Source organism: Lindgomyces ingoldianus (assembly GCF_010093535.1).
Source record: "Lindgomyces ingoldianus strain ATCC 200398 unplaced genomic scaffold BDR25scaffold_15, whole genome shotgun sequence".
NCBI classification, from domain to species: Eukaryota; Fungi; Ascomycota; class Dothideomycetes; order Pleosporales; family Lindgomycetaceae; genus Lindgomyces; species Lindgomyces ingoldianus.
This window is the reverse complement of record NW_022985176.1, coordinates 200,988-214,263: the sequence shown is the minus strand read 5'-3', so window position 1 is coordinate 214,263 and position 13,276 is coordinate 200,988. Positions and strand designations below refer to the sequence as shown.

Here is a 13,276-nt window from a genome sequence, read left to right as displayed (position 1 = left end):
GCTGCAGCTAGTGACCTGGGATTCAATTCCATTCCGTGACCCTTGAGCACTTGGAAACCATCTTCCGGTGGCTTTCTTCGTGTGAGAAAGTAGTCGATTGGTCTTAAGTCATTCATGTCTGGCTGGTTGACATTAGCTCCGAGTCGGATAAGTCCATCTATCATTTGTGCGGAACTTCTCTTTGCTGCGATGTGAAGTGGCGTTGCCCCGTCCTTGTCAGCTGCGTGGATATCTCCCCCAGCCCCTCTTAATAACCAAGGAATGATCGTGTTCCCGGAAGCGGTTACTTCATGAAGGGGGGTTTGGTGTTCGTAGTTTCGTGCATTGACGTCTGCGCCTTTCTCTAGCAGAAGACTGACGACTGCATCATGCCCCTTTCTTGCCGCAAGGTGAAGAGGTGATCGACCTTTCCCATCTGCTGTAAAAACATTTGATCCGTGTTCAATTAGAGTCCGCAGAAGATCGACGTGCCCAAATTCTGACGCGTAATGTGCCGCGATGCGCCCCTTTGTATCCGTAAGGTTTAGGCGAGCTCGGTGGTGCCAGTCCGCAAGAAGATGCGAACAACATCTCAACCAGCCTGCCTGGGAGGCTAAATGGAGCGGCGTTCTGAATTCAGAATCCAGTACATTTACTCTTGCACCACCTTTAAGCAGTTTCTCGACTATATAGTCGTTCCCTACTTCCGCCGCGGTATGGAGGGGAAGCCGTCCTTTGTCATTAGCGAACTCAACAACCACCGAATCTGCAATGAATCGATCTATAATCGGGTTCGACCCAGAGCGAATCGCTGTTTGAAGAATATCATTTTTGGTTGGTATGTCGAGTGGATCCTTCAAATCGTCGAGTATTCGTTTTGCTTCACTCCAACAGTCCAGAATCACCGCCGACTTCAACACAGACACAGCTTGAGAAACTGGGACTGTATTGACGAATCCTCTGGTATATAACATCTTGAAGATCTCTTTACAACCATTCTCGGCCGCTATTTCGTGGAGTTCTGATCTCAGCTGAGTCAACTCATTCTTGGTAGCCTGGGAAAGAGGAGATTTGTAGAAGTTAAGTAAGGAGCTAAGGACTTTGTTGGAGTTGTACCGCACGGCGAGGTACAGCGGAGAACGTCCAGATCGTTCGATCGGCCTATTGGGTAAGAGCAGTTGATCTCTGCGAAACCCTTGAATCCAGTCTACAGACTGAACACACCTATTTCGAACAGCATATTCAAGAGGCGTTTGTCCTCCAGATTCGCGTAGTAAATCCTCCGCAGGGTTGGAAATGAGGTCGTTACCAAGGATATGACAGAGATCAAATGAAGCTAATGTGAAGGCAATTGATGAGTGTTCAGACATTTTTTCTAGAGGCATTATCGACCTTGTTCTGGCACCGTCCAACCTTGAAAACATCCGATACCATTTTCGATATGTATCTCGGTTTCTAAAAAAGGCTCTGATAAGCCGAAGAAGTGTCACACCTACAGGAGTGCTGGAAGGCTGTTTGGCCTTCCAAGATTCCCGTACGTGGTCTGTCCAGAACAGAACCGCATAGTTGAGAAAATTGAGAGGGTCCTTCATGTCCTGGAAGGCTGCAAGCAAATAGGCCAGAGAGAGCTCAGCTAAGACCTCGTGAATCTCTTTGTGGTGCTGTAGTCGACCTATTTTGGTCGATAGAATGTGTCTGTGAGGATCCGAGCTAGCATTCCATGAGGCCAAAATTTCCATAGCGGGCTCTCTAAGGCTGCTATGCATCAATGTGACTGTGCCTTCGGGTTTCTTCACTTCTAGTAATGGCATGGATTCAACCTCCTCTTCAAAGTCGAGCATCTTGTTTTCCGTGAATATTGCGAGACTGGAAGAGGTAGAAGTCTCGATATCGTGGGTGGAAGTTTGAATTAATGAGAAAACCTTGTCTTCTAGGGAAGCTTGAATAAGGAACGAAAGGCTATCCAACGACAAGGGCGCTTTTGCTTCCATGACGATTACGAGCGCGTTCAGAATTATGGATGCCCGATAGTCATCGGCGCTTGACAGGAACCTTGTCAATAAACCAAGGATATTGGAAGGAAGGTTGTTCATGACTCTGCGACGCATCGCCGGACTAGTCTGTATTTCGACGTAGCGAACCGCCAGTCGCACCCAAAGAAAGCTTCCAGGGCTAGATCTGAAAATGCTTTCCTGAAAAGTCTTTGCTAAAGGTTCCGATATTCGTTGGCGCTCCACAATGTTCTTAATTTCTGCCTTCGCATATTCTTGGATGCACTTGTTTATGGCCCCTTCGCCAGTGGATGATTTCTCAAGCGCCATATCCTCATTGAGATTATAGCTAAGTGGTGAGGAATCTACTCGCTCGGTTTGCGACCGCGCAGTAACGAGCACACGTATCCATGAGGCATTGACGAATTGTCCAAGTAGTCTTTTCAGTTCCCCCTGGTCGTCACATTCATCGAAAGCGTCAACTATAATAGCAATCGGTCCAATACTGCTTTCTTGAAGGATCAATTCCAGGGTTTCGGTTACCGCACGATTTGAAAGTCGTGGCTTGTCGATGATCTCAAAGAACGGTTTCCCGTACAGGTATTTGAACAACTGCCTGTCCTTGACGAGTAATTGGTGGAGTAGATGCTGACAAAATCCGGCTATAGCTCGTCTTGCATCCACAGACATATCGAAGTAGTATGTGAGTATGACTTTCGGTGCCCAGGACAACGGCGAGGCAGTAAGTTTGCTCCTCTTCAGCAACTCTCTCGAGATGTACTTTGAGAGCACCGTTTTCCCCATTCCAGGGCCGCCTAGCAGCCAAAGCTGCCGTTTTGAAGTAGTAATATCAGCCCTGCGCCAGGATTCCCATATGTCGGTAGTAAAGATATAGTCACATGTGCCTGGATAAGGATTTGAGATCATGTCCTCATCCAGCCTATCTTGGCTCAGCATCTGCAGAAATTGCTCTTCCTTCTCTAAATCTATTAGTAGATCTCCTCCAGTAACATAAGAATCCCATACCTGGAAGCTGGAGATCGGTTCCAGGAACAGTAATCGTGGGGTTCTCGATGAATTCGCTATAAGAAAGTGGGTTGGTAGTACATTTTCCGTAGTGGACCTCTTCGAGGAGGTCCTTGAGAAACCTTTTTAATCGGAGATACGCTGGATCACTTGGGTTAGAAAACTTGGGCATTTCGATATGGTCTACGGCACGTCCGACAACCTTCTCATTGATAGCTCCGACGATGGCGTCTTCTACACCGACGATCTATAACCTGTGAGCAATTTATGAAGACTCCGGGCGACCTATAAGGTGAATACCATTTGCTTTCCCCTAATCGTCGGTGTGAGTTTCTTCTCAATGAAAGTTAGTATCCTAGTACTGTTCCGATTGGCAAGTCCACGGAAGGATGATGATATTTCTCTCAAGGTTTCGTCTTCAAGCATGTCTTGGACGAGTAAAGTTAATTTTGAAAGGTCCATACTCCTAGACACCAAAGAGCGCTTAAGGGCAATAATCGTTCGTTGCCACCCTTCTCTTGTTGAACTGGAGCCTGGAGTGCCAAAGAAGCAGATCCCTTTGGTATTTTCAGAAATGATGGATGAATGCGGCCGATTCAAAGCCTAATCTTGAGTTAGAATTAAGAATAAGCTTTCACTAGAAGCTGTAGGTGTAGCGTACAGACTTGACGATAAGACCACCCATACTGTATGCTATGAAGATAATGGGTAAAGGGTCTTCGCGAGTGAGGTCCTCGAGGAGTTTTTCTCCAAGCGAAGTGAATGAGTTTGAGTAATCTGGTCGGAGTATAAACTCATACTCCCAGGCAAGAATGCGTGCATTTGGGAACTCCTGCCGAATATCATCCGGCCATGCGAAGCCCGGGCTTTCCCAAGTTTGCTTGTGGCTCCCTTGAAGTCCATGCACGAAGATGATGCTGCAACGCGTTAATTTAGCCTGTGAGACGAAATATCTGTCTAAACTTGCCTCGCCACTGGCTTCGTACCGTAAGGCTCAGAAATGGTTCTCAGCTCAGCGATCGGTCGCACCGAATACGGCTCCATGCGTCGCGTAGCAATGACGACACTCGAGACTTAGGTTAGTTAGGTGTAAAGATGAGAGTAGTAGTTAGTGAAGATTAGACCAGAGATGAGCTAGTAATATGAGAGAACCACCATCAAGGCGCTGGAGGCTGAAGTGAACTCAGTCTGGCTGGGGGAAGGCTGAAGTAGTACTGGTGGGGTAAATTCTTACCTGTATTGGCTCGGCATTCCGATCAGGTGGCTCCTAAGCGAAGGAAGGACCGCCATAAAATCCCATTGGTAAACCGTACTATTAGCGAGATGTGGCATTCGGGTGGGTTGGAGAAGCACCCAAAGCAAAACAACTGTACTTGGGAGGGGAATTTAAGGGCGAGAAACTGGCAGACATGTCCTGATCAACCTGTGTTGCAAAGGAACATATACGGAGCGTAGAAAATAATACTATCTCCTTGGCTTCAGATTGTCCTCTAACGTTTGTTCTTGAGCTGAGCAAATATTCGACCCTAGTTACAGGAAAGCAGATTGCAGTGACTTGATAGCACCACCTCTTCTCAACGTCGCAAGACTATATCACGGGGCAGTAGTCTCTTACGCTGCTTCCGCTAGCCAGCGTAAACGATCCTGCAATGCCTTCTTCCTAGCCCCTGGGGTCTTCTTCGTGTTCAATCTCTCAGTGAAAAGGTTCCAGGGTTGAACGAACTTCGGATTGTCGCGATGGCAAAGGCCCTTGAAGAACTGGTCCATGTTTCCACCCCTATACTTCTTGATCTCATCAATCAATGCCTCCTCCTGAGCATCTTTTTCCCCAGAATGATAGGACATCTGGACACATAGGAGGAGCAGGGCAGCGAGTCCAGCGGCTAAAGCCGTAGCGTAAGAACTACCTTCAGCAGTCTTTGAGCCTGAGGGTAGAAGATACTTGGGAAGACCATCTACTTCCAACATTTGCGAGGGTAAGTAGAAATCGGTAGGCTCTTTTTCCGCCTTCTCACAGGGATCACCGTCGAAGTCAGCTGCAGTGATTGCAAAGACATCTCGCGAATTTGCTGGATAAGGACTGTCAAGGCCAGTTCCAGCCGCACCACTATCTTTGGTAGAAGCGAAGATGAGCGCCTTGCGGCTTGCCTTGCCTATTTCTTCCTGGAGAGTACTTTCGTAGGCTCCAAGGCTCCTCTTCTCTATAGCCCAACTAAGGCAAACAATATCCACCTCTTGGTCCTGGGCCCATTTAAGAGCCTACCGAAATTAGTTACCATCTGATGCAACATATCTAGTTTGGGGGGGTTCATCCCACCTTTATCACTTTGTCCAGCTGAACACCTCCTGCGTCAAGGCCGTGTTTAACACTTCCTACGTAAAGTTTGGACCAGGGATTCATCTGTTGAATAAGTCTTGCCACCATAGTGCCATGAGGGTTAGATGGGGAATGCCAATGCGTATCCACGGGCTCCATGTCGCTCCTGTCGTCTTCGACGAAGGATCGACCTTCGGTTTTATATAATGAATTGGAAAGTGGAAATACACCGGAGTCGATTATAGCGACCTTTATTGGATGTCTCCGGCAATAATCGGTCTCATTTTTCAAGGCCTCGGAGTTTCGAAGGGCTTCTAAGAAGTTGAGAAACGGATTCATCTCAAGGACAACGGACTTTGCGTTGCTTCAGATGGATATTAGCTTTAGGATTTGTCCCTGTGCGAATAAACATTCGAGCTTAGCTTACAGTGCTTTAGGTGCATCCAAATCCCATGCTCGTAGCGCGTTATGGCTCTCTAGTGGTTCCCAGAGAGGTTTTTCAACTTTGACTGCGACTGCAGCCCTACACTGTTCACAACGGTCAGCTGCCGTTGCCGTTGCCGGACGTTTTTTGTGGTGACGATGCACTGTGTCGCGGAACCGCGCATTCCACGTCTCTTCGATGTTCTCAATGGTGTGTTCGTCTTTGATGTGGCCAATTTCGGTCTATCTTGGTTCAGCGTATATCATCTTGAAATGCTGTGCGGTACCATGTCCCCTGGGAAAGTAGTGATGTTCAGAAGCAGTATAACACATGGCCATGGGGAATCGAGAGGTATAACCCAAGCAGAAAATAAATGACACTTACACGTCCGATTAAGACATTTAGGGATTGAAGCTGTGATGTATTTAGTGTCAGGGGACCTGAAAATAGTATAGGTTGTGACAAACCTGAAGTTTCGGAGCTCCGAGAGTCGCCCAGTATCCCAGAACATCGTCGTTGCCAGATGAATACAGGTGCAATCGCTCCACCCCTGCCTTGCGAAATGTGTCATGTAGCGAAGACAGGCTGAGGTCGAATTTTCTCCATCGTATCGATCTCACTTGGAGGTTTGAAAGGGAACTCTTAATTTGCTCGTTCGAATGGGGATGAAAGGGACAATCAGGGACGTTAATTTCGTCAATATAGGCTACAGATCTCTCGCGAAGATAGTCAAAAACGTCGTTCGCCTCAGGCGATAACCGACCGCCTGAAGGATTCACTCTGCACGGTTGGCTGGGATGACATTTCAAGTCGGGTAGCCTGACATATTTCAGGAAAGGAAGTAGCTGGACGTCATGGCTTTGGGGAGAATGGACCTCATCGGTTGGCCATTCCCTCCACTGTCTTCTCTCCTGGAGGTATAGTGAGAACCTTGTGGCAGGATCTGTCAAAAAGCCGATATCAAAGTACAGGTCCTCAGCTAGGTTGGTGTCACTGATTTCGGAGCGCGCAAGCGTTGAGAATTAGTACTTACGATTATCTGAAGAGAGTGAGCAAATTTCGGCAGGTTTGTAAAGGGACATGACACATACTATTTCCAACCGCCAGCCTTACAGATGCCATGCTCTGACAGTATTGGAGTGCATGCGCGATTAGAAATTCTACGACTTTTGTGTTGGAGTGACTAAGGCTTCCCTCTGTGCTCAAAGCGGATCGTTCAAATAGCCGTTCTCGCCTTGTCTTAGCCAAAAGACCACTAAGAGGAGATTCGCCCTTTTTGTTGCAGACCTCGATAAGTGCTGGTTTCCATTCCAGAATTTCGCGAACTGCGGCCTTATCTAGAGATCTTTTAACAGCCCAGTGAAGCACAGTATCGCCATCATTATCAGCCGAATGATCGAAAGACCATTTCAGAATCATTCTTAAGATTTTGATTTTTCCTTGAGATGCTGCCAGATGAAGTGGGGTTGCGCCTTGGTGGTCGCTGACTCGACATATCTCGAACCCGTTTTCCTTCAGACGGGCGAAGGGTTCAAAAACGCCCATCTCCGCCGCAAGGTGCAATGCACAGCGCCCATTTTCGGCTGGAAGTAATGCCCATTTCTTGATGATGTCAGGAGTGCCCATAGATTTTAGTACATGATGAAGGATGTAGGGACCGCGCTTTTCTCTAGGACCGTGACACTCTTTGTAACAGCGAATTGCTTCCCAAAGAGGGTTTTCGGTCGCCATAATCCCAGTTTCGAGGGGTTCCAGTCCATAGTAGCCAAAAATTAAATCGAATGACTGGAGGCTGAAGCTCGATATCGCGTAACAAGCATAACCAAGGAGATCCCTATCCCTCTGAGGATATGTTTCAAGCCACTCTTTCAGGGCTTCCAGCTCTTCACGTATGATCTTATCGCATAGAGAACGATCGAGATAGTGACTCCGCGAAGCTATCATCGCGCCAGTGCTTTCTGAATAAATGTACAGCTGGGTAGTAAATAGTCAAGGTGTCGAGGTTGTGGGCATCCAAAATTCGACAAGGCTAAGGCTCTGCTCTCTCTGCTTTTTCTGCCCCACCCTTCGATGCATTGCTTTTCAGCCTAATTATCGGGCCACTTATCGCTACCCCAGTGCTCAAATCCCACTTTTCGCATACCGGTTGTGTTTTATGCTCCATCACCCAACATAAGGCATCTAAGCACGACGTACTTACGAGCGCGCTCCTCCGGATCAGACGCTTCTATCTTTTTAAGACCGTTCGGTACGAGAATATGCCTCAAACTATCGCCCTCGAGTTTGAATCGGACCCTTCGCTAGATGGAACGCTTCATGGGAAGGATTTCGGGGAATATCTCGCGAAGGGGAAACGAGGTGGTGTCAGGTATGAGGTGACATCGTATATCGCGGTGCATGGGCATATGATGGTGAACGACAAGAAAGAGAAGGCAAGCCTACTTGTCTACAAGGTCGTTGCGGTTGCGTCGCGCGCAAGACCGATATCAAAACTGGAGGTTGAGCTCGTGTTTCGGAAGAAGGCCGCTGCCAAAGCGGACCCAGACCCGCGACTCCTCAAAACCTGTCCCGGAGAGCGAGGGTTCAAACTCGAATGCAAACAAGGATCTGCCAAATTCAAATCACACAGAGGCAGCAAATTTGGTGTAAAAGTTGGCGCCGACATGGCACATGCAGAAGGCGGGTTCGAAGGAAGTCGGGAGCAGGAGTTAGATCAGCCACTCGAGTTCTATGCCCTCGCCACTGGCACTAGACACTCCTCCACTCAGCGCGGTCGAACTCCAAACGCAGGTCTATGGACATTTGAAGCTTCGGGCCCCGTTAAAGGTAGCATTGTCAAGAATGGCGTGCCTCCAGTCTGCCACATAGTCGCAATTTTAATCCGCCCGTGGGAAGACGAATTCATTTGCAACGCCAAGGTCCACGTCGAAGTCGATAAGACCTGGGCTCTAGCTAACTCCTTGCCTATGTGGTGGGACAGCGTATTCTCAGAACCAATGACTTATGATCCAGAGGAGAATGAGCAGGCAGAGGAACCAATTCCCCCGGAAACTTTGGATGAATACAAGAGCGAGGATAAATTGAAGGATTTGGTTGAGATACAGTTCCCCCAAAACTATGTTGATTGGAAGTTTGGCAAGGTACAACATGATGATGAGGACGTCGAAGAATGAGTCATCAATGTCTGTTGCCCTCATCCCGAATTCACGGAGTTCCCGCGATAATTGTTAGAAATTCTTTTGATAATACCTGAATTGCCATTTTCGGTACGTGAGAAAGTACCACACACTACATTACACCCTCATTTTGTTTAAATTTTTGATATTTAGCCCTGAGATATATTACATGTGCTACTGTTCTCTCCCCTCGCATACTGAATGATATTTTAATACAAACTCTGAGAGTCCCTAATTCTGCGCCCATCTCTATAGATCTCTTCCCAGCGCCTTCATAATCCTTAAATGAAATTGTACAAATCAGAGCGTGAGCAAATGAGAGTAAGAGAGTGTTAGTGTAAAAAACAGGGTATACACTTTGCAATCAAGAGGTGTATTAACTAACAAGGGCGTGACTGTGACATAGGAGTACAATTAGTACCCGCCTAATTTCTAAGGCGATCCTCTGCTATCTAAAGAGGGCTTCTACAACTGGCTATATACTTCTCTAGAGAGTCAGGCACGGCAGCGCTGGTAGCGACGGGTCTAGTATGCTGTAGGTCTAGTTCAAAGTATTACCTGTCTAGGATGCCCAACTACTACTTTTATTTATAATGCTCTTATAGAACATTTTGTTAACATATTAAATATAAGAGTTATTAAAATATAAGTTTATATTAGCTAAGGCTAATTAATTTTTTTAAAAAAAACTATAGCTAAATTATAATAAAGTAACCTATAAAGGTTTATTTTTAAGTTATTAAGTAAAGTTAAGCATAAAAGAAAAAGCTAAAAGTAAAGTAAGTAATAAGTAGGCGTAAGTAAAGTAAGATAAGACTATTAAAGCTTATTAGCACTCTTTTAGGCTAGATTACGCTAAAGTAGCTTAAAATATACTTACTTTAAAAAGTTTAAAATTTTCTAAATTCTAACCTATAAAGAGGGCAAAGGTGTAAAGAAGATAGACTTTTTAAATAGTTAGACTCTATATATACTATCCTAACTACTACTTTATTAGCGTAAAATATACTACTATTTTACTTTTACTTTTACTTTATACTTTTACTTTACTTTTACTTAATAACTCTAAGTTATTTTTAAATAAACTTATATAAAGTTAACTAAAATAGGTAAAAGTAAGCTTTTAAAGCATTATATAACACTTTATTATGCTACTTAGGCTTATTATTATCTGTTTTATCCTCTAAGTTATAGAACTACTATAAGGGGGGATAATATAACGCTAGATGTCCTAGAACAGGCTAGTATAGCCTCCCCTTACCTGTTTAGAGGTCACATGACCTGTGCTTTGTATATAAGCATAAATCCTAACAAGCGAGGCTTAGCAGCGATTTGTCTCTCTTACAATACACTTCTATCTTTCTCTAAAAGCTTGCTCTTAGTGCTATCTATGCTACCTACTATTCTATCTGTTACGGTCTACGGTTGGACCAGCGTAACTCCACCAGCAGTGCTCCACAATCTAGCTGGATTGGGACAGGGCTCGCTTATGGACCAGTCGGACGACACGGAGGCAGCACGGTTGCCTGCGGTAATAGAAGAATGCGTTGTCTAATAGGAAAGTAGGACGCAAGTCCTAAGAAGGCCTTAGCAAGTTTAGCAAGCTTAAACAAGTTAGCAATACAGCAAGAACAGCTAAACTTGTTAAACTTGTCTAAACTTGCCTTAGCAGTCCTTACACATGTATATAGTTTCTACATTAAATAACCTTTAGAAGGTGTGTTTAATGTTTAGTTTATCTCTACATAGACTAAGTAGCATTTAGCTTTACAACAAGCTGCAATACTATTTGTATATCTTGCACTATATATACCTCTAATTCTGTCTAACAGGACTGTTTAGCCTAGCCTCTATACTGCTGCATACAGGGCAAACCACAATCTGGTCACTCTCCCCTCCTCCACTAGCCTATTAGCCTGTACGTGGGACTGTACACCCTACTAGATTAGCCTCTTGCTACCTGTCCTACTCACCCCTAAGAATATAATTAGACCTAAGCGCTTCCCTAAAGCAAGGATTGTAACATTAAACACTACCCCCTCTAAAAAGTATAACTACACAACACAATACAGATTCTAACATAGCCTACACAGCCCTATTAGGATCTACAGAGGTTCCTAGTTAAAGCAAAGCTATCTTAGTAGAACAAATTAACATAATCTAGAATAACATTAAAAAACTCTAGCAAATTAGTAAAAAAATTAGTAAATTAGTAAACCTCTAATAAAAAGTTACTACCTTTTACTAGAAAGTAATAGAATTATAAAAGTCTTCTAGATTATTAGGCCTCTAAGAAGCTACTAATTATGCCTACTAAATACATAAACTATAAGTAAAGCTAGCAAAAGTTTAAAACATCTTTACTAAAAAAGTAAGTAACATAGCTAAAAAGACTTTAAGACTAGCCCTTTTAAAGCCTTTTAAAAGATGACTAAAAGATCTTTAACTATTTTTTATAAAATATTACTTTTATATGTAATATAATTAAAGAGCATTTTAAACTAACATAGAAATAATATCCTAGATAAGATTACACCTAGAAGAACCTCCTGTAATTTAGTTCTAACTACACGCAGATAATTAGATAGATTTTAGAGCTAATAGTATACTACTTAACTTTAAAATAAAGAAAGTGTTTAGTAGCTTTAAAAATTTTAAAGCAGCCCTAACAGCTATTTATAAAACTTTAGATAAGAAAAGAATTATAGCTAATAAGCTAGATACTATAAAATAAGCAAATAAAATAGTCTAGAACTATGCTGCCTGCTTTAGAGAACAGCTAGCTATCTGCAGATAGAGCAACTAAAAGGCCCTATGCTATATGTTTTATAATAGATTAAATAATAAAGTAAAAGATAAATTTATGCACATAAATAAGCTAACTACTTTTAATAATTATATTATAAAAGTAACAACTTATAATAACTGCTATAGAGAATGTAAAAGAGAATAAAAAAAAAAAAACTTTATAAAAACTAAAGTTTATTCTAAAAAAAAAAAGGCTTTTATAATATAATAAAAAACTAATAAACTTTAGTTATGTAAAGCATATATAAAGCCTCTTTTTAAGAAAGAACTAAGTTTTAAGGCGTAAAAGGCTACTATTAATAAAGGAATAATAAAAGTAGTTAGAAAACAAGGCCTACTTAAACTATAAAAAAGTAGAACACTTCTGCTAAAATTACCTAAACTTTTAAAAAGAAGAGAATAAAAATACTACTATAATAAAAAAAGCTATTACTGCTAAATATAGCCTTATAAAAGAAGAAATCTTAGAAAAATTAAATAATAGACTCTACTAGTAATACAAAGAGAACTACTTTTTAAGTAACTATTTTAAGGTGTATTAAAAAGTAACTATATAAAACTTTAGTAGCTTAGACATAGTGTTACAGAATCTTATAATTCTTAAAAAATATAAAGAGAAGACTTAGATCTAAGGATACATTATAAATATTAAGAAAAAGAAAAAGTAGTTCCCTCTTTAAAACTAGACCTCTAGCACCTTAGTATAAGAACTTTTCTAATAATTTTAGGAATGTAAATGCTAGAAGTGTAGACTATAGTATAACTACTTAAGCTATTATATAGTCTTGCTTTACTAGATAAATATTAGTAATAACTACCTTACTTTTAATATAATATAATAAATAACGTACCTAACGGGTTGGCCGGCCACACAGGTTGGCCGGCCACTTTTGCCAAGCCCCCACTAAAACCACCCTATTCTCTTGCAAAACAGCCCACTTTAGCCCTGTATAAAGTAATACAACACAAGATATTATTTAGAGTCTACTTCTACTACTTGCTTACATGTACGCAAGTTATGCCTAGTTTAATTGCACTACCTGCATTACCTTTAACTTAGCTTACCTCCTTTAGCGCGCACTTGTGTCTTTAGCTTCTTCCTATTACTACGCGCTCTAAACTCCTTTAGAGCAGTTAGACAAGCCCTATTCTTAACTATTAAAGTCTTTTCTGCCTAAATCTGCTTCTTTTTATGCAATTTACGTTACATAGCAGCTTTATTTGCTACTTAAAGCTTTATAATTTTATAGCCCACCTTATTGCGTTAATGCCTTAGATAACTATTGTCTACTTCTTATTACCTTACTATATTACCTTTAGCTGTCCTTATCTCTCTAAAGCTATAATAACTGCTCTAGTTAATATCTAGCCTATTATAAAGCTTAACTTGTTAAAGTTATACCTGTCTTTATCCTAGATACTGTACTTAGCTTTTATGTTAGCTACTAGGCGAAACTAGCCCTAGATAACCTCTAGATCCTTATAAAGCGCTCTCTTATAATTATACTTATAATTAAACTTTATTATAAACTTAGAGCAGTGCTTAACCTACATA

General features: G+C 42.5%; 2 protein-coding genes across 2 annotated transcripts; one reads left to right on the top strand and one right to left on the bottom strand.

Moving 5' to 3' along the window:
• Window positions 1-155: 155 nt before the first annotated feature.
• Window positions 156-497, bottom strand: BDR25DRAFT_198475 (ankyrin repeat protein; the record flags this gene model as incomplete). Its single annotated transcript, XM_033684364.1, has 1 exon — window positions 156-497. A coding segment is annotated over one exon (342 nt), but the record flags the coding sequence as incomplete, so codon positions are not given.
• A 7,398-nt stretch (window positions 498-7,895) lies between these two features.
• On the top strand, window positions 7,896-9,064 carry BDR25DRAFT_303482 (uncharacterized protein). Its single transcript, XM_033690011.1, has one exon. The coding sequence runs from the start codon at window positions 7,996-7,998 to the stop codon at window positions 8,908-8,910; it is 915 nt and encodes a 304-aa protein (XP_033547695.1). The 5' UTR covers window positions 7,896-7,995; the 3' UTR covers window positions 8,911-9,064.
• Window positions 9,065-13,276: the final 4,212 nt, after the last annotated feature.

Bases quoted from the DNA above. Each gene is read 5' to 3' on its own strand.
- BDR25DRAFT_303482 (XM_033690011.1), top strand. From the start codon at position 7,996: ATGCCTCAAACTATCGCCCTCGAGTTTGAATCGGACCCTTCGCTAGAT.